Source organism: Aotus nancymaae, unplaced genomic scaffold (genome assembly GCF_030222135.1).
Source record: "Aotus nancymaae isolate 86718 unplaced genomic scaffold, 86718_ANA_hifiasm-v0.15.2.pri h1tg000004l, whole genome shotgun sequence".
Lineage (NCBI taxonomy): Eukaryota > Metazoa > Chordata > Mammalia > Primates > Aotidae > Aotus > Aotus nancymaae.
The window spans coordinates 35,957,681-35,979,995 of NW_026988415.1; the positions used below are offsets into that span (position 1 = coordinate 35,957,681).

The window sequence follows — 22,315 nt, forward strand, 5'->3', positions numbered from 1 at the left end:
TTCCTACTTCCTAACCCCAAACCCTAGGCAACCTCTCAATGCCTACTGTAGATGGAGTCTATTAATAGTAATTTAGATTGGAAAACTCTAGAAGGAAAGGAACAGAATTGACTTTCCCCCTATCCACACAGCTGTTGGAATTTGAAGGGTACCTTCTTCAGATTTCTGAATTTTTCCAAGGCAAGAAGAAACCTAAAGTGGGGAAGGTCTCTGTCACTAAAAAGGATTATAAGCATGGTCCAACTTGGTAAAGGGCCCAAGGAAAGAATCATCTCTGGAGCTTAAAGAGAACATGGTGGCTGAAGGGCAAAGGATACGAGATGGGGTAATTGTAACCTGAGGCAGTCGGAGAGGCAGAACACTTAAAAGAAGCCAAAGTTTGCAGCCAAGAAGGACACATTTCACATGAGTATTTAATCCGCAGAGCAAGGTAGATGCAATGGGTATGTGGGAGAATAGACAGCATGAGAGAAAGAGGACTAAATTGAGTCAGAAGACGAAAAACTTGTAGAGCAGAGCTATTATGTGTTAGTTTGCTCCTTTATTTACTTGGGGGCTCAGCAGATATTGAAGAACTAGATTATATGCTTAAAGAAATTAAACTTACAGCAATATTTTATAGGGCCCACAGAGAGCATCCTGAATTCCAGGTGATCTTTCATCCACATTTCTGAAATGCTGAGGTTAAGTTTTGAATGATAGAATCATAAGCAATCATTAGCAGGCAATAGAGAGACTCTGGGAATAGTCTTAATTTTTGGAAGGGACATAATGGAGGAAAACCTCTTATAACAACATACTCCTCAGAATTTCTATTAGAGGAAAGATCTTGGGCTGCTTTCCCTTAAGATGGAAATCACACTGATCACAACGACTCATTAAGATGGCCTTGAGTAGTATGACTGTTATTTCTGGGAAACAGTACTCAAGAGGCTACAGTCATAGACCTCAGAAAATCAGAGCAACTCCATCTCTGAGTCAAGATGTACTACCTTTGGAATACAGGTTTACAATCCTAACTTGGATTGCCCCCGTCCCAGTGTCAAAGGGAATTGAGATTCTATCTGGATTATCTAGTTTATCTATAAAAGAGCCTAAATTGATAACTGAATCTCAAACTTCATTTCTTTTAACCTGAATCATCCTATTTGCCTGTCTTCCTAGAATAAAGAAATAGCTAACTGATAAATGTTTCCTCACTTGGTGCTGTATCTAACCCAGTAGTCTCTAAGTACCATAATTGTTGGTAATATTTTGCAAACACTTATTGTGTTAAAAAATAGTTGATGTTAGGGCTGACATTGATAATAATCACCTTGTCTTTCCCCCTCATTTTTCAGAAAAGGAAATGAAGACATAAAGAAGTGGGAATTTGACTTGCCTAAGTTCATACTTCAAGTTAGTGGCAGAGCTGGGACTACAATCCACATCTCCTAACTCCCAGGACACTATTTTTAAACTGCACCAACTTACAAATAGAGGTATGTACCATTATTTCCACATAAGTTCCCTGGTAAGTTTTTCTCATTTATTTTGAAGCTGTTCTACTGTAATATTTTAAGTGTTAATGTATGTTGGTGCAGGCAGGAATGTGCAAAATTAACCAGCTTTGCAGGAAACATGACCTTGTACAAAAGTAAAACTCTCTGTGTAACAATAAGGTTGACCTGGTTTTAGAGCACCCAATATGCAAAATGAGAAATTTATGAGATAGTCACACTGAAGGTGATTGCAGCATAAAGGAGTACTCAGCAGGACTTGAGTGTGTTTAAGCATTTAAGATCATTATTTGGCAGAACTCTCCGGGGCAGAGAAACAAAGTCAAAACGTTAAAAGTTTCTGCCAAATGAAAACCAAAAAAGCAAATTAAGCATCTCTGAAGAATAGTGGAAGTCATGAAGAAATAGAATCTATTTGACAGGAACTCAGATTCTCCTGGAAATATCAGGGTCCCAGTAATCAGCCTAGGGAATGGCCTTTCTCAGTCACACAGATAGCAGCACTATAACTCTTCCAGTCACCAAGGCTTAAAACTGGATATCATTGTAAGGTTCCCCCTATGCTTCATTCTCTAGATTCATTACCAAGGCTTTTTTTTACCTTCCTTTGCAATAACTCTAAAATTCCTTTCTTCTCCATTAAGACTGCCACCATTTTAGATAGAATCTATTAACTTATAACACAGTCCCATTCTCTCCTACTCTAGTTCACCATTGACAGCCATAGGAGTCACCTTATAACATACAGCTTTCTTGATCACTTCTTTAAGAACCTAGAGTATCTCTTCAATGCCTATAAGATCAAGTCATAGCTTCTCAACCAAATGTTCAATATCCTCCAACAAGTAGGTCCAGCTTACCTATTCCTACATTCTTCCCCCTTTTCCTAAATACCGTCCTATCCAAGATAATACCAATTCTCACCCTTGACTTCCATCCCCACCCCACATATAACATAATTTTTCTCTCTGCTCCTACATCTGTCTAAATCCTACTCAGCCTTTAAAAATCAGCTCAATTTCTACCTCTTCCATATATCTTTCCTAACCACCACCCAATAACTTTAGCTAACAGTGATCTGTACAATTTCATTTAGTGCTAGCAATGCTCAAGACATTGATATCCTCCATGCATTTTTATAACTGGAAAAAAAAGCAGGTAAATTTGGAACTCACTTAACAAAGTCTTGCCCTGAAACAGAGGGATGTTCAAATGCTTATACAAGCATCCTCGGAGATATTGAGGGTTCAGTTCCAGACCATTGCAATAAAGTGAATGTTGCAAGTCAAACATTTTCATCTCCCAGTGCATATAAAATGTATGTCTACACTATATTCTTGCCTATTAAGCATGCAGTAACATTATGTTTAAAGAACAATATACAAACCTTAATTTTAAAATACTTTATTGCTAAAAAATGCTAACGATTATCTGAGTCTTCAGTGAGTCATAATCTTTTTGCTTGTGGAGGGTCCTGCCACAATGTTGATGACTGCTGACTGATCAGGCTGACTGATAAGGGTGCTAGTTGCTGAAGGTTGCAGTGGCTGTGGCAATTTCTTAAAATAAGACAATTAAGTTTGCCACATCGATTGTCTCTTCCTTTTATAAAAGATTTCTCTGTAGCATGTAATGCTGTTTGATAGCATTTTACCTGCAGTAAATCTTCTTTCGGTATTGGAATCAATCCTCTCAAACCCTGCCACTGTTTTATCAACTAAGTTTATGTAATATGCTAAATCTTTTGTTGTCATTTCAACAATGTTTCACAGCCTCTTCACCAGGAATATATTCCATCTCAAGAAACCACTTTGTTTGCTCATCCATAAGAAGCAACTCTTCACCCATTACAGTTTTATGAGATTGCAACAATTCAGTCACATCTTCAGGCTCCACTTCGAATTCGAGTTCTCTTGCTATTTTTACCACATCTGCAGACCATCAGTTGAAGGGTTCCTCAATCTTTCTCACAAGATGAAAGTATCATCTGTTGGAACATCTTAAATGTGCTTCATTCATGACACATTATTCATTTATTACAGAATCAGAGAATCTTAAGAATGTATGAGGGAGAAGGGACTTTGGATCATAAATCATACATTGTGCATGAAGAAACTGAGGTTCACATCTGTTCCCTGGGATTTCTTCTCTATTTATTTATTTTAGATTTGGGGATACATGTGCTTGTTTGTTATATGAGTATATTGCATACTGGTGGGGAATGGGCTTCTAGTATACCCATTATCCAAATAGTGAACTCTACCTGACAGGTAATTTTTCAACCCTCATCCTCCTGTCATCTTCCCTTCTGGAGTTCCCAGTGTCTATTATTTCCATCTTTATGTTCATGTGTACCCATTTTTTTCATTCTCACTTATAAGTGAGAACATACGGTATGGTTTTCTGTTTCTGAGTTAGTTCATTTAGAATAATGGCCTCCAGTGCCCCCCTTGTTGCTGCAAAGGACATGATTTCTTTCTTTTTATGGCTGCATACTATTCCACATTTTTAAAATTCAGTCAACTGTTGGTTGTTTCCTCAGATTTCTGGTACGTTTTCTTTCCCCTTAGAAAGCCACTGCTGGTAAATTAATAAAATAATGTAGAAAGAAGTTCAGCAGTATGTATTGACAGCTTTAAAAATGGTCCCAGGTTTTGGGCCAGTAACTTGACTCCTAGGAAGCTATACTGAGCAAATAACCTGGATATATGTGAAGATCTTTATGTACAGAAATATCTGTCTCAGCTTCATTTACAACAATGTAGATCAAGGGAAGAAACCTTAACTATTCCCAAGCTGGAGACTAGTTAAATACATTGTAGTATACCTGACATGACCCAGTGAAATATTATGTAGCCATTTTAGTACGGTATTTTAACACATGACGGTAGAAAGCATACTGTCTCAATTTCACCTGTCAGAGCCACTTCCCCACATGAGAAATTGGTGGTGGGAAGGGCAGTATATGAAAAGAGTGTTATTACAGATAATTATGTATGAAAAAATCCTACACAATATTAAGAAAACTGGGTAGAAAAACGTGTATTAAGGATGACTTCATTTTAAAATGCATGGGGGAAGAAGACATTAAAGATTCCTTTATTATAAGCTATATAGTTTGATTTTATGTATTCACGATTTTCTGGCTTAAGTAATTGTTTGCAATTTTGAGATAATTTCAGAGACGTAGAAAAGTTATAAAATTAGTACAAAGAACTCCCATGTACCTTTCACCGAGATTCCCTAACTCAATTTCTCATGTGGGGAAGTTATCATTTAAAAACAATTTTGTAAAGTAGTCCCTTTGCCCCATTTAAGGAAGTTTGGCCAATAAGCTCCTGTGTGAACATTGTCACATAAAGGGGCAAAGGAAATGGGACAAGCTCATTTCTGATGGTCTGTGGGATCTGGGATTAAAGCCAATCCAAGACTAGTAATCAAACACGAGACTTTTAACTAATTTCACTGCTTATTATTTGCTGTTCTGGTGTCATTCCATTCTGCTTTTACCTTGACTACCTCAAGTAACATCATGCAGACAAAGTAATAATGAGTGTTGAGCAACAGATTTAAAATCCCCCATGCAGCTGAGTGACTTGAGGGAAATAAAATCCCCCATACAGCTGAGTGACATGTGTATATAATTTTTACACGTCTTCATCTAAGTGAAAATAAAATACATTTATTTAGTCTATATGTCAGTGATTATATAAACCTCCCCTGGACATTGGAGAGAAGTAGAAGAAAAAGCTTACAAAAATAAAAACACACGTGTCCATCGCCATGAAAATATACTATGCAAGTGAAAGTACCAAAATTTTAATATAGATACAATTTTAACCTTAAAATTGAAAGAGTCCCCTGTATTATGGTCATTTTAGACACAGAAGAGAAATTTGGGTCATTTGGCAGTATCCAATAAAACTTTCTACAATGATGAAAATCTTTTATGTATATACTTTCCAATACAGTAACCATGAGCCACATGTAGCCACTGAGTCCTTAAAATGTGGCTGATGCAACTGAGGAATTGAATTTATTTTATTTCATTTTAATTTATTTAAATAGCCACATGTGGCTAGTGGCTACTGTACTAGACAGTGTACTAGACTACCATCCTAAGTAGTATGTAAATTTCCTAAGTAAATTTCCTCTCCAGTTCCCCTGATCTCTTTGCACTCTCCCTCCTGAACATATTAACTCCTAACAGTTCCAGTTACCACTTAATAATATGACACTTCATCCTGGCTGCATGTTAGATTCACCTGGGGAGCTATTTTAAAATGTCAGTGTGGAGACGAAGGGTGTCCTAAGCATGGATATTTGTAAAACGGCATTTAATATGTAGCCAGGGTTGAGAACCTTTGATCAATATGCTGTTGAGTCCCAATTTTATATTACTAGCTCTCAATGATAAGCTTCAGGTGCTGACTGGATCTCTCCTCCTGATGTCCTCCACCCCAAAGAAAACCTCAAACACCAACATATCCAAATGTGACATGATTATGTCCCATTGCCCTCACCCAAATCCTTTGAATTGTAATTACTGGAATTGCTTCTGCCATTTTGCCATTTGTTTTCTGTATGTCACATATATTTTGTTATTCAATTCCTTCATTACTATCTTCTTTTGTGTTTAGTTGACTTTTTGTAATGTACATTTTAATTCATTTCTCATTTCCTTTCCTAGATATTTTCTATTTTCTTAGTGGCTACCATGGAGGTTAAAATTAACATCTTAAATATATAGTAAACTGGCTTGAATTAATAACAACTTAGCTTTAATAGTATAACTAACTCTGTTCCTATGCAGCTCTCTTTTCCTTTATGTTGTTATTGTCACAACTTTTTTATATCATATGTGTCCACTAACATAGATTCATATTATTTTCTATATGATTTAAGAGATAAATGTATGAAACCAATGCATTTGTCTTTTAAATCATATAGAAAAAAACAGGGCTTACAAATCAAAAGTAAAACAATACTGGCTTTTAAATTTAGCTATGTAGTTACATTTATGAGAGTTCTTTATTTCTTCTTATGACTTCAAATTGCAATCCAATTTTAAGGGCTCCTTTAGAATCTATTGTTGGGCACATCAGTAAATAACAAACTTTCTCAGCTTTTGTCTAAGAATGCCTTAGTTTTGCCTTCATTTTAGAAAAATCATTTTGCAGGATATAGAACTCTTGACTGAAGATTTTTTATTTCTTTTAGAACTTATCATCTACTGAATTTGGATCTCTATGTGTAGTTTCTGAAGAGAAATTGGATGTTAATTTTATTGAGCATCCCTTGTATCTGATGAGTCACTTCCCTTACTGATTTCAAGATTCTCTGTATTTGGCTTTTGACAGTTTGATTGTAATATGTCTCAGTGGGAATTTCTTTCAGTTTTTCCTTCTTGGAGGTCTTGAATTTCTTAGATGTGTAGATTCACAAAACGCAATTACTTTTGCACCAACCTAATAACTTAGCCTTAGACTAATTAAGACTCGTTCCTTCAGGTGAAGTAGCGGCTTCTTGCCCAAGCTCATGACTGCATGGGGATGTTGTTAATCTCACAAACAAAAGCAGGGGTCTGCCCACAGAGCATTCTCCCATCTCTATCCCCACCACCCTTTCATGTAATAATTCAATACATATTTATTAGGAGCTTACTATATGCCAGGTACTGGGAATAAAAGATTGATGAGGTTCTGGCTATTATGGAGTTTACATCTGGGTTGGGAGAGCCAAATGTTAAAATAGTAAACAAATTAAAATATTGTCAATTCAAATAATGATAAGTTCTTGAAGAACTTATCTTGAAAAAATGTTGGAGAAAAACTAGGATAATGACATGGAGAATGATATGTGTGGGGCTTGAAATAGTGGTCTTGAAAGGTTTCACTGAAGAGAGGACCTTTGTTCTGAAACTATACAAAAGGAGGGACACTGTGCAGCTTTATGGAAGAGGATTATAGGCAGCAAACTAAAGTGTAAGGAACCCTAAATGATCACATGCTTGACAGGTTTGACAGGTTTAAAGAACAGAAGGCTACTGTGCTCTTAAATACCATTGTGTTTTATATACCCACATCTGAGCATGTGCTGTATCTACAATCTAGAATGATCATCCCTAGATCATTGCTATCCAGGAAACTCTTATCAACCCTTCAAGACACACCTCAAATATTACTTCCTCTGTGATGCCTTCCCTTACCTCCAAACAGTTCAAGTTGAACACTTCCTCCTTTGTATCCCTACTATCAATTAGAACCCCTATCACTTTGTACTATGTTTAACTTCTTTACATTTTTGTCTCCCCCTCTGGACTTGGAGTTGCTTGACGGCAAGGACAATGTCATTTATATATGCATAATTGTGTTCCCTACTACCAAGTGCTCTGAGCATAATAAATAGTAGGTATACAGCAAGCATTTATTGAACTGAAACACTGAATATATACTATTGCTGGCACTTTCATAGATTTTGTGGAACATGCAAAAGAATCTGCCTTCATTGAAGTAGTCAGGAAGGTAGACTCTGGAGCTAGAAGCTTGACTCCAATCCCATTTCCACCACTTACTAGCTGTGGGAACTTAAAAAATTACTTAACCTCTCTGTGCTTCAGGTTCCTTATCTGTAAGATGGGAGATAATCGTGGTAACTGTCTAAAAGTGAGTATTAATGTAAATATTGTATACAAAACATTTAGCACACACAGTATCTGGCACAGAATAAGTGCGGAGTCTTACCTTATTTATAAATTAATGAAATAATTAGATTCACAAAATTTATATGCATGAAAAACAAAATACTGCAAATATATCACTATATAGAACTGTTTAAAGTCCCTCCTGAACCAAGATGTTGCAGTACTATGACCTCAACAAAGCATTGCTGAATGAATGAAGTTAAAAACAAAAGTCACAGCATAATAAGTGCTGGCCTGACCATTGTGAGAGTACTGTGTTCACTTCTGAATATTATGCTTTAAGAGAAACAAAGTATAACTAGAAGCAGACCAGTAGGATGCTCCAAAATCTAAAAAGTATCTGGTAAGAATGATTGTAGAAACTGGGAATAGTTAGGTAGAAGGACACATTATGGCTGACATCAAACATTTGAAAGTTGTCATGTGTAGTAAAGGGGAGCTTTGCTCGATGCTGCTGTAGACAGCAGAACTTGGGCCAGGGATAAAAGTTATAGGCAGGTGGTTTTAGCTGAACATAGGAGAGTATTTGCTGAAAGTCAGTGTTCACCATGCAGGTGAGGAAGTGGTAAGTTTTCCATCTGTGGAGGTACTCATTAACTGAACACTCACCTGACAAGGATACTGTCAAGGGGACTTTTTCATTGGGCTGGGGGTTATTCTAGATGGACTTTGGAGTGAGTTCTTTGCAGGATGTTGAAGATCCGGACCTTTCAGGGAAAGAATAGTGTCACTACATTTAAATTAGTTCTCAAAGTGATAATCTCAAAGAAGCCAAAATGCTCTCAAAATCGACATCCCCATAACTTTCCCATGACCAGTTCACCCCTGTGCTTTTACATAAAATTTCCACTATAGCCACTTTTTGGACTGCTCATTCAAGGTCCCTGTTAAAATATGATTTTTTTCCTAGAAGAAGTATGGCTTTAAGCCACTCAGCCATTATCATCAGCTTCTATTATACTGCCTGGTATATAGTAAGAATTATTTATTGAATGTGTTATCAGTCATTCACACCTTAGATCATACAAATTTATCAGATTAAATTTACTTGCCTTAGAAAGACCCTGAAGAGATAGAAATCTAGACAGATAAGTTTAGAAAATTGTGAGAGGTCACAAGGGTTTTACCATTTAAGCTTCAGTCTTCATGACACACTGTGAAAGCCATGCAGAGATACCACAACCCTCTGAAGGTACTGATTTTTTCTTAGGTGGAAAGCCAGCCTTTCCTCCTCACAGATGAAATCCTATGCTGGGCAGCAATCTGGGATGGGATTTGTCAAAGCCACTTTGTGCCCTGGCCTTCTGCCAAGTCCATCGATTTAGCCCTTTAAATCGCATAATTTAAGCCCACAAATGTCACAGATTCTATTAGACAAACTTCTCTGGCCAGCAGCAAAGAAAAGAGAGAACATGATAAGCCTTCTAAGACCATTCTTAATCTTTCATGGTTGGAGAACTACATTGCGAGTGGGGTTCACTGGCAGAATGCCATTTAATACTGACAGGTTTTGTTTCTTTAGCTAAGAATATGCCTTGAGCCTTAGCTTACGTTAATGGCAGATGAGTGCATCTGCCAAGTATAAAGGTAAAGGGTAATGGGGAAAAAACTTCCAAATAATATTTCCTTAAAAGATACCAGAAACTCCATCACTAGTTACTTGTTCTCAGAATAATGGCAGAGTAGACCTAACAGTAAGTATGCAGAGAAAGGATTGGCCTCTGAGCACGGAGTGAGGCTGAGGCTAAACTGAGGTTCAAGTGACTGCAGCTGTGAGGATTGGAAGAGGGCAAGGAATTAGGCAAGTCATTAGACATCTATATGAGTCTGCATGTCGACAGACAATGGAGGAAACCCATTTTTGCATTATTCTCTATTCGTAGTATAGAGGTGGGCATGACTACTTAACAGAGATTTCCAAGGCTGGATACCAGACCTCTCCTTTACCCTCCATCATATCATCCCTGTTCTTTTAGCCAGACAACATTGCTTTAATTCCAAAGTCATAGCAACTTTCCTAATGAAGGAATTCATGTTAATATATTACTAGTTATTAGCCATGTGATTTATTATTTCATCCAGGGGTAGTTTTGGAAATGTAGTCCCTTAAAGCAAGAGTTACTCTAACAGTACAATCTCAGGCAAACCTTTGTAGATTTCTTTTTCTAAAGAGGAATACTATGAGGCCTCTTATAACAGAGCCCGATGGAAAACTACATAGACCAGACTAATTCCAAATGCAAAAGATGAAAATTAAAACTGGACTTTAAATTGACTATATATCATCCAATTATACTTGCCTCAACTTACAAATTATCATGATTTTACTGTTGTCTCTCTTCACTACTTTAACCCATGTGTCTGGCACATAGTGAGAATTCAATGAATGGTACTGCTGTGGCCTTCATTATGATTACTCTTAGAGGCAGTGGTAGTAATAGTGCCACTCTAGTAACTAGCACCATGCCTGGGCCATGTTAACTATTCAAAACTAAGGATTATTTTTATATCTTTATTGCCCCAGTTTCTGGCATAGTGCCTGGCACATAATAGGGCACCGATTGAGTTAGTTTCCTTCATTCCCACCTTTCCCTGGGATACAATATTCTTCTGCTTCCCCCAGAACTGTGACTTTCTAAAGGGGTTGCAGATCTCCCTGTGCAGTAATGCTTCCTGTAGCAGTACCACCACCAGTGACACCATCTGAAAGGACATCTAGCCTTTTCTTCCATGGTAGCCTCTTTAGTGGCAAATGGACAGCAAGTGTTCAAGACCATTTTTCAGATGGGGATACCAAGATTATGAGTGGTTGCCTTGGAATTTTAGCTTACCTCTAATCCCTATGCCCTATTAAGCTGAAAAAATAAGACTCCCTGGAAAAATAAGACCCCTCGTGTTCCCCCAGCCCATCACCCAACTAGGCCGTAACTAATCTCATCATATTTCTTGTTGCACTCGGCAGTGCAACAAGACTGCCCTCACATTTTCGTGCTTAATTCATCCTCCAAGGATTAGCTTAAGTACCATCTTTATGAAACTTTCTCTGAGACCTCCAGCCTTCTCTGAGCAGGATTGTGTTGTTTCCTATCCTCTACCAGTGGCTAGCAGAGTGCTATTCTATTTTTTTTACTTGCAAGTAGTGAAAGAAAGTATCAGTGCTTCTTGAGGCAGTGAAACAGCACCCTGTTCTCTTGGGCTCATATCTCTTTCTCTCAGATATGGAGAGAAATTTGTCATTTGGGCCTGCTCAGGGCAAGAGGCAACACTCATCTTCAAATGCTAACTTCTGAGAATGTCACAAGCACATGAATTGCAAATACCACTTGATATAAGATATGCCTCTCCCTCTGCCAAAGCAGGAATGTCATTACCTGGAAGACTCAGGTAAATGTTTGTGGAAGCTTCACGTCTTCATCTTTTCTGAACATCCAGAAGATGAGACAAGAGGCTCTTTATCACATTGCCATGTACTTTAACTGGCAAAACAGTTAAGTAATGAAAGACACTGGAGTAGGTCCATTCTAACTCAGCCTCCAGAGGGGCCTGGAGGCCTCAGGGATGAGATGGAAAGTGGAGCCAATCGCCTAGTAGATCTGAACCTCATTTTCTCCCTTGGGGAAGACCATCATTCCCATTTCACAGGGATACAACAGGGAGCTAATGAGGAATGTGTATAAATTTGACCTGTAAACTATGAGGCAACTGCTCAATACTGTGATTCATTCTATGCAATAGAAGACAAAGGCTGTCTTTTTACCTTCATCTCCCAGAGAAAGTTTAAACACATTGTAGGAGCTCAATAACTAGGTTTTTACTTTAAAACTAATTCTATTAAATAAAACCTGGATTTAGGCATGATACAAATAAAACAGATCATCAACTTCTCAGAATTTAATCAAACAGATTCTCAGATCTGTTAGCTTTTGGTTTGAAATGGCAGAGGAAAAAAATCATGAGAGGGCACAGAGGGTACCTGCTTACCTTTTGCAGTTGGCTTTGGCCTATTGGAGTAAAAATACCCCTTCCCCCAGTGAGCAGCAGCAAGAAGCAGGGTTGCAGTTAGCACTGAAATAGGATTTCAATCCAGGATGTGCATCTGGGGCAGTTGCAAATGTAATCTTGCAAATCTGCACAACACCACAGACCTAGAGCCTGAAGGAAATTGGCCAAAGATGATCTCCAAATTTGCATCACTAAGCAGAGGTGTTACCAGGAGTATTTTCAGGCACCAGAAGAGAAGGAAGGTAGGAACTAGCTTATGCCACATCTTAGGAGGTTTACCCTGTGCCAGTTACTAACTGATAACTGCTAGTAATATTATTAAGATTGATAACCTTAGTAATAATAAATAAAGTACAGAGGGCTTGAGTAACTTATTGAAGGCCATAAAACTGGGAAGTCATAAAACCAGGATTTAAGACCAGGTCTTTCTGACCCCAAAACCTGGGCTTTTTCTATTATACTTATTTGTAAGAGGAAAAACGATGGTGTCATTGAAGTCATTTGGGATTTTTCAACTCCTTAGCAAGACTGCCTCCATAATTGTCCACTTGAGACCTCCAGGTATCTAAGGATATTTTTGGTCTTCCTCTGTTTCCTCACTCAGCTTTCTAAATTGCTATGAACCATGGCCCAACTGTACTACAAAAAGGTCAACTACTCACCGTACAGAGACCGCATCCCCTTGCAAATTGTGAGGGCTGAGACAGAGCTCTCTGCGGAGGAGAAGGCCTTCCTCAATGCTGTGGAGAAGGGGGACTATGCCACTGTGAAGCAGGCCCTTCAGGAGGCTGAGATCTACTATAATGTCAACATCAACTGCATGGACCCCCTGGGCCGGAGTGCCCTGCTCATTGCCATTGAGAACGAGAACCTGGAGATCATGGAGCTACTGCTGAACCACAGTGTGTATGTGGGTGATGCATTGCTCTATGCCATACGCAAGGAAGTGGTGGGCGCTGTGGAGCTTCTGCTCAGCTATAGGCGGCCCAGTGGAGAGAAGCAGGTAAGAGAAATTCCTACAGACTGAGAAATAGCCAAAGACAACAGGGCACCAGGTCAGAAGCCCTGAAACTAGGGAAGGTTAGGTGGTCTAGAATTGAGAAGCTCTATCTCACAAATTGCACCAGTGATCTCAGGTAGCGTCCTAGAGCTACCCTACATGGCCCGTGCTGAGTTTTCCTCATTTGCCTTGTCCTTATTCGTGTTTGCTCATACTTAGCAACCTAATGGTGTGTTCTTTGTTTCCAGAATATTTAAGCCCCTTCTAACCTTCATACACCCTGCTTTCTATCTTCAGTTTCCTCCTGTACTCAAAGGTTATATTCTAGAAAAAGAGAAACAAAATACAGACTTGGGCTTTCTGCTTCTCATCAGCCTCTCTCCTGAAGCCAATACAGGAGGCTTTTAAACTTGAGCGCCATGGTGCAGATACTTATGGATATAAGGCCTCATATATTTTTTCAGCGCCTGTCAAGTGACTACACTCCACCTCCAGATGTTTGGGTTTTTGCCTCTGTGATTCTCATATCCTCCAAGGCACCTAGATTTGATACTCTGGGATCATCTTTTATTTGTCTGACTCCCTTGCCCCCGTATCCAATCCCCAAGTCCTGTGGTTCCTTCCTTCCAAATATCTTTCACAAACTTTCTCTCCTCTCTAGTTCATCTTTCACCAGTCTCGCTCTGATTCCCAACATCTCTCTGTTAGATGAATGGTCCCTAAAGTGTGGTCCCTTGACTGGCAGCCTCAGCATTACTGGGGAACTTGTTAGAAATGCAAATTCTCAGGCCTCTACCACAGTCCTGTTGAATCAGAAACTCTGGGGTGGGGCCCCAGCAAGCCCTCCAGAGGATTCTCATGTACAGTCAAGTTTGAGAACTGCTGTCCTAGACTAATATAAAACGCTTCTAAACTGGTCTCCTTGTCTCTAGTAAGTTCCCCTCTCTCAAGAAATCCTGAGCAATAATGCTGCCTTACTCTCCCTAAAATAGCATTATAAGCTTGTCGTTCCTGTACATCCTTTTGCAGCTTCTTTTCTGCTGTCTAAAACTTCACTGAAAATGAACTTACAATAGGCAGATTAATAGGAAAAAAGGGCATACAAAATTTATGAACATGCACATGGACATGGAAACCACACACAAAAGTTGAAACTCAAAGAGAGGTCAGATGTTGGAGACATAAATACTCTTTTCATAGGGGAGAAATGTATGGACCTGGGAAGCAGGCATTATTTTATAAATGATTCTCTTTGGATGCTGCCAACAAGTTAAGGGAAAGTGAGGGATGGAACTGCATAAGAACTAATGTTGTCTTTTTTTTTTTTTTTAATTTCCATAGGTTATTGGAGAGCAGGTAGTTTTTGGTTACATGAGTAAGTTCTTTAGTGGTGATTTGTAAGATTTTGGTGCACCCATCACCTGAGCAGTATACACTTCAGCCTATTTGTAGTCTTTTATTCCTTACCATCTTCTCTTTCCCCCTGAGTCCTCAAAGTCCATTGTGTCATTCTTATTCCTTTGCATCCTCATAGCTTAGCTCCCACTTATGAATGAGAACATACGATGTTTGGCTTTCTATTCCTGACTTACTTCATTTAGAAAAATGGTCTCCAGTTTCATCCAGGTTGCTGCATATACCATTAATTCATTCCTTTTTATGGCTGAGTAGTATTCCATTGTATATATATGCCACAGTTTCTTTATGTACTTGTTGATTGATGGGCATTTGGGTTGGTTCCACGTTTTTGCAATTGTGAATTGTGCTGCTATAAACATGCATCTGTAAGTATCTTTTTCTAATCATGAATTTTTTTCCTCTGAGTAGATACCCAGTAGTGGGATTGCTGGATCAAATGGTAGTTCTACTTTTAATTCTTTAAGGAATCTCCACACTGCTTTCCATAGTGGCTGTACTAGTGTACATTCCCATCTGCAGTATAAAAGTATTCCCTGTTCACCACATCCATGTCAACATCTACTATTTTTAATTTTTTTAATTATAGCCATTCTAGCAGGACTGAAGTGGTATCTAATTGTGGTTTTGATTTGTACTTCCCTGATCATTAGTGATGTTGAGCATTTTTTCATATGTTTGTTGGCCATTTGTACATACTCTTTTGAGAATTATCTATTCATATCCTTAGCCCACTTTTTGATGGGATTTTTTTTTTCTTGTTGATTTGCTTGAGATTTTCATTGTAGCCTTTGGGTATTAGTCCTTTGTTAGATATACAGATTGTGAAGATTTTTTCCCCACTCTGTGGGTTGTCTGTTAACTCTGCTGACTGCTCCTTTTGCCGTGCAAAAGCTCTTTAGTTTAATTAAATTCCAGCAATTTATCTTTACTGCATTTGCTTTTTGGTTCTTGGTCATGAAAGCCTTGCATAAGCCAATATCTAGCAGGGTTTTTCCAATGTTATCTTGTAGAATTTTTATAGCTTCAGGTCTTAGATTTAAGTCCTTAATCCATCTTCAGTTGATTTTTGTATAAGGTGAGAGATGAGGATCCAGTTTCCTTCTCCTACATGTGGCTCGCCAATTATCCCAGCACTATTTGTTGAAAACGGTGTCCTTTCCCCACTTTATGATTTCTTATTATGCAGATAAAGTCCCCTAGGTAATCTCTTGCAGCTGCCCTCAGAAAAATACATGAAACGCCCATCTGGGCATGGTGATGACTGCCAGTCTTTTCTCCATGGTTGATCTTTCTTGGTTATTTGATTAGATTTCTAGGGAGGGAGTCTTAAGACAATTGCATTTCTTTTGGAAAGAGGCTTTTTTAGTCAGATAAGAAAGTTCCAGAAAGTCCCTCAGTATCCTTAAAAAGGATCAGAGAGACAAAGAGGTACAGAAAGGTTCAGAAAGAGAGAGCTTGGTTCTGAGGCTTATTTTTGAGGCCCTTCCTTTTTTTCTTTTTTTTTTTTTTTTGAGATGGAGTCTTGCTCTGTCACCAGGCTGGAGTACAGTGGCACAATCTCGGTTCACTACAACCTCTGCCTCCCAGGTTCAAGCAATTCTCCTGCCTCAGCCTCCCGAGTAGCTGGGACTACAGGCACATCCCACCACGCCCGGCTAATATTTTGTATTTTGGTAGAGACAGGATTTCACCATGTTGCCCAGGCTGGCCTCGAACTCCTGAGCTCAAGCAATTCACTTGCCCCAGCCTCTCAAAGTGCTAGGATTACAGACGTGAGCCACTTACCCAGTGGCCTTTCCACTTCTCAAAGCACTCAGCATGCTTAAGTGCCATATTTTGGGAAATTATTTTCTGCACCCCAACACTTTCAATAACTACAATGTCTCCTCATTAGAAGAGAAACCAGTCCATGAAGCTTAGCACCTCAATGCCCTCAGGCAATGGTCTTTTCCAGTCCTGTATTCCTCTAGTCCTTTCCAAACACCCCTCAAGTCAGACAGGTCTCTCTTCACTGTCTGTCTTCTTTAGAAGCACAGAATTAGGCACATAGTAGGGCAAAAAAATACTAAATCATCAAAATTGGAATACCTCAATACATTCTAAAAAGTAGAAATAGTACATGACAAAACAAAAATTGCAAATTTCTTAGAAATAGTAATAATAGAAACAATCAGCATCAAATCTAATGGTATATGGCCAAAGCTGAGTTTAAAGGAAATTCATAGTTCTCATATTTGCCTAACAAAAAAGATTGAAAGTAAATTTAGTTATAACTCACAGACTAAGAATTGTAATTGATGGAGCAGAAAGCAAGACACTATATTATAGTACTATAGTATACTTCCTTGAGTAAAAAGTCTGAATCCCCCTCTGCCATTAGCATTTAATACAGAACCAAGAGAGTGGGAATTTCTCTCTTGTTCACTGCTATATTACATCACTAGAAAAGTTCTTGGTACACCACCAACACTTCATAAATATTTATTTAGTGAATGAGTAACAGACAACTTGTACTGTGCTAAGTATCTGACATGGCTTATCCCATTTAATCCTCCTAGCAACTCTGTTAGGTAGACAGTATTATTATCATCCCTATTTTAACATAGGAGGCCAGCCATGGTGGCTGACACCTGTAATCCCAGCACTTTGGGATTTGCCCGAGGTAGACACATCACTTGAGCTCAGGAGTTCAAGACCAGCCTGGGCAAAACCCAGTGTCTACTAAAAATATAAAAATTATCTGGGTTTGGTAGCACAGGCCTGTAATCCCAGCTACTGGGGAGGCTGAGACAGGAGAATCACTTGAACCTGGGAAGCGGAGGTTACAGTGAGTCAAGATTGCACCACTATACTCCAGCCTGGGTGGCAGAATGACACTCTATCAAAAAAAAAAAATTTGAGTTACAGGATGATTACTTCGATTGTCCAAGGTCCAGGTCCAAGATCACAATTAGTAAATGTGAGAGCCAGGATTCAAACTCAAGCAGCTTAGCTCTTGAACATACTCACTTAACCACTAAGCCACACCACTTCCCTAGCAGTCTGAATAAGTCAGGATTCCCAGCACAGAAGTTGTGAGACAAAGTAGATCAATGGAGGATATATCAGCCCTCTGGAAAGGAGGGGCCTCAAGGATTTGGATGACTAGCAAACCAGAGAGGTGTGAATATATTCCTGACTTAACTCGGTCCACCTCACCATCCCCATTAAAACTGATATGTTTTATTCCCCATTTTTCCAGAGCCCTGCCAAGTACCTGGGTGATTTAATGTGTTATTCTATACTAAGGCTTACCCAGCTACCTGGCTCCTGAATGACGTTGCCCACCTCCGAGAACCTGCAGCCCATCGGCTTCTTCCCTTCACTTGACACCAATCACTTATCATTTTGTACTATTGGCTAGCGTTACTTGCGTAAATGTCTGATCTCTGTAATTAGATTGTTTCTTCAAATGTGAGGCAAAAATCTAAAGCTCAGTGGTTTTCATGTTTCTCTCATCAGTACTTAACCCAGTGCCTAGTACATGATGGGCGATATATAAATGTTTGCTGAGGAACATGAAGCAGTTAAGTGAATTTTCCAGAAAAGCACATGGCTTGCTGATTAAATAAGAACCTCTGGACTTTCATATTCAACTTGATTTAACTTCATTACTGTTTTGAGAATGAGGAGATCACAGAGAAGATTCTAAGAAGGAGGCTAGTAATGCCAGATCTGAGTTTTAAAAGTGGGCCAAGTTATCATTTGACAGTTCTCATTTTTTTCCATTTTTCCCCCATGCTGTAGTGAATACTGAGGCTCTGCCAATCAGGAAGAAAGGCACTAGGCAAACTTATATTAGTGTGAAATCAAAGGCATGACCTCTCTAGGGAAAGGTAGTGATTAACTTATAGGAATGAACCCACTGGCAGTGAAAAGTCAAGCCTATGGAACCTGGGTAAAGCTATTTGGCTCAGGCAGGTTTTTATCAGGACTCTTTCATACACATTGACAATATAAGACCTACTTCGTCCATACTTAGCTATCACACTGTATGTACAAACCCACAAAGTTGTCAGCTCCATTCCCAAGTCTCTTCAGCAGTCTTCTCCTCCCTTTCTCCTCTGTCCCCCAACCTCCACAATGAGCCTCTGCTAAATTTCATTTTCTTCAATTGTTCTGACAATCACTTTAAGTCATGTCAGTAACTATAACTGTTGCAGTGCTGGAGCGCTGTGTTTCTGGGAGATGGAAACAAAGTTTCCATTTGGGAGCCATCTGGGATGTGAGCAAACACAGGCCTTCTGAAATACCTTTGGTTCAGATGGGCAAGCCATTTTCAGGAAGGCCCTTCTCCCACACATGGAATTCAAACAACTGCCCTTTTGCACTGAGTCCCTCCCTTCTCTCTCCAGGAGATTGGGCACAGTTGACCTCCATCACTCTTGGAAAGATAAACCACTGCCTTCCTTGGCTTTACCATGCAAGGACTTTAGCGCCAGGCTAGCAGTAAGAAGCTGTCTGCTCTATCCTTACCTCAGACTCTTGTGGTCTTCCCCCTCTTTTATTCTATCAAAACGCTCTCAGATAAAGGTCAGGGGCTGGGCATAAGGAGCTGACAGTAACTTCAAGAGTCAACACTGATATGGAGACCTTCATTTTTAATAAGAACCAAATCTTTAAAAATATGATGATACTCTATCAGGTAGAATTTTCTGCACCAAACAGGGGTGTGTGTGTGTGTGCACGTGTGTGTGTGTACATTATATGTTACTCTGTGGACTTGCTGCACCAGAAATCTGACCCTCTTGGCCCACTTGCTAATCTCTGTAGCCTATTTACTGAGGGGTTGATTTTGACAATCTGGGAAATTTGTGACTTTTGTTGGGTAAATCCTCTGAAATTAGTCTCAGACTTCAAAATTCTTGAGACAACATAAGGTCTAATGCCCACCTATTTCTGGTCTATTATGCTTACTAACTTTGAGCCACTGACTGTAGAAACCACTAGAGGAGTACTGTCAGCAGGAAGAGCAAATCCAGTCACAATTCAGAGAGGAGACTCTTGTCCGTGTATGCTAAAAAACAGCTCTAAGTTAATTGTTGTGCACATGAGAAACTTGTTAAAATGCAGATTCCTGAGCCCCACTACATACCTACAGAATCAAAATCTTGGCGTTTAGGCCTGAAATCAAAATTTTTACAAACACACCCTGACCTGTTTCTAGGTAAGAGGTCCATGTATCTCTCTGTATTTGTTTCCTAGGGCTGCCATAACAAATTATCGTAAATTGGGTGGCTTAAAACATCAAAAATGGCTTCTCTCACAGCTCAATAAGTCAGAAGTCTGATAAGAAGGGATCAGCATGGCTGGTTTCTTCTGGTGGGAGAATCTGTTTTATGCCTCTCTGCTAGTCTCTGGTGGTTGCTGGCAATCCTGCGCGTTCCTTGGTTTATAGCTGCATCACTACAATCTCTGCCTCTGTTGTCAGTTTTCTGTATCTTTCTTCTGTCTCTATAGCTTTCTCCTGTGTCTCTGTATCTAAATCTTCCTTTCCTTTTTATTGTGAAGTTACCAGTAATTTGATTTAGTGCCCACCCTAATCCAGGATGACCTCATCTTAACTTGATTACATCTGCTAAGACCCTTCTTCCAAATAAGGTCACATTCACAAGTACCAAGAGTTAAGACTTGAGCATATCTTTTGGGGGACACAGTTCAACCCACTATACTGTCTATGAGAAATACTTGTTTAAACAAGTGTTTTTCAAACATTTTCAGCAGTACAGTCTTTCATTAAATGAAAACCCACTCAGATGCAAGACAGACCCAAGCAGAGCTGCCCTAGTTTAAGCGCAGGTTGGGCTTCAAACCCACTTGAATCTCTCTGCAGCTCAACTTCACCATCTGTAAAAGGAAGCTAACAATAACTAGCCCTACCTAATCCAGAAAACTGTTGTGAGAAAGAAATAAGGTTAAGATATGTCCAAGTCTTTTGAAAACAAAAGATTTGAAAAATGCTACACAGAGGTCAATAACTATTATTTTCAGCTTTACTCCATCCACTTGACTTAGCATGTCATATAATATGGAGAGTCCAGCTGGCAGATGGTACTGCTCACAAGACACCACCAGTAGAGTAAGAGTAAGAGGCTGGTAAACAAGCCAGCTTAGTTCTAAGATTACCTCCTTCTGCCTGGCCCTGATGGCAATGGTCTCCCTTCTGCTGCCAGGCAAGCTGCATGACCTCAAAGTCATCCTTCCTTTTTCACTAGAGTCTAAGGATTTGAGCAACAGGGAGGTAGAGCTGCTGGCCTCTTTATCAACAACTCACCCAAGTAATTTTCTTTCTTGGTCACTTGCGTCAATGCAAGCAGGTGGAAAGAGGCTAAGCCAACCTTCTCCCCATGGCCCACCCCTCTAGGCTCTTCCATAATTACTCATTTGTCTGTGGCAGATGGCTCAAAATTAAAATTGGTCTCACAGATGAGCCAGAGAGATTAAATCTCAACAACACTGATAAGTGTTTGTGTTGAGATTATAGAAAATCAGCAACAGGACATTTCATTTACTCCTCCTCCTGACTGGTTTTCGGTCTCAGGCTGAGATTACACAGTGTGGAGGGGGACACCAAGGGCCTGGAAAAAGGTGACTAGAGCACAGAGAAGGAACACAAAATGTCTAGTCTATAAATCTCAAACACTTAATATGAACGCAGAAAGTCAAAGAGAAACTTATAAGAGTCATCCTGCTATGTATAGATAGCCTGCAGTGGTAAAAGGACCATAGGCTGTGAACTAAGCCAATTATTACATGTGTTTCCTTGGACAAATAATTCAATCTCTTAAAATCCCAATTTCTTCATCTGTAACAAGAAATGATAATAAAGTCTATTTTATACTGGTTCAGTGATAATCAATGAAATAATACATGCATATTACTCAGAAGAGTCCATGATATTTAGTAAGTCCTCAATAAATGGTAGCTAGTACTACTCTTACTCCCACTAGTTGAAGCCATGCTGTTCTGATCACCTGCTGGCTAATGGCATTATTCCTTCAAAAAAAGTATTAAGCAAAAAAAAAAAAAAAAAAAAAAAATGTATTAAGCACCCACTAGCACATAGTGGTTAATAATTCAGACTGAATGACCTTGGGAAGATCATTCACCTTGTTTAAGCATCAGTTTTTTTATATGACAAATAAATTGCATGATATGATATAATAATGATTCTATTATTTGCTTTGATTCCCATTCCAAAGTCAAACTTCTAGGTGAAAACAATGGGTTGTGTCAATCAAATCAAGAAAATAAATAATTTAGTTTAAATTGAGAGAAAAGGACAGAATGACCGCATGCCATCATACTGGCCAAAGCGATAAACTGAGTTACCTCCTCTCATGTATCTGTGCTAACTTTCAGTAGGCATAGCTTACCTCATTCATAGAATGGACTTGAAGGGAATTTCAAGATCATGTGGTCTGAAGTGACATGTTCAAAGTCACTCAGCTGAGCCTGAACTGACACAAATACCTCTTGTCCCCAAACTACTATTTCTACTACCCCACTTTGCTTTTGAGGAATCATCAGAAACGCTAAAATTTACAACGGAGCTGCAAATAAATAAAGCAGCTACAAGTAGTGTCTATCTAAAACAATTAATTGATGACAGAGTTTCAGCAGATGATTAACTCTATTTAGTTCTATTGAATT

At 39.1% G+C, this 22,315-nt stretch overlaps 1 protein-coding gene across 1 annotated transcript in view; it reads left to right on the forward strand.

Annotated features, from left to right (window-relative positions):
• The first annotated feature begins 1,346 nt into the window (after positions 1–1,346).
• The window catches only part of TRPC5 (transient receptor potential cation channel subfamily C member 5), a 170,844-nt gene continuing 149,875 nt past the window's right edge, over positions 1,347–22,315 (forward strand). Inside the window, exons 1-2 of the mRNA XM_012451766.3 lie at positions 1,347–1,481; positions 12,809–13,207. Coding sequence (XP_012307189.1) covers positions 12,830–13,207 — 378 coding nt within the window. The 5' untranslated portion in view covers positions 1,347–1,481; positions 12,809–12,829. The remainder of the gene's footprint in view (positions 1,482–12,808; positions 13,208–22,315) is intronic.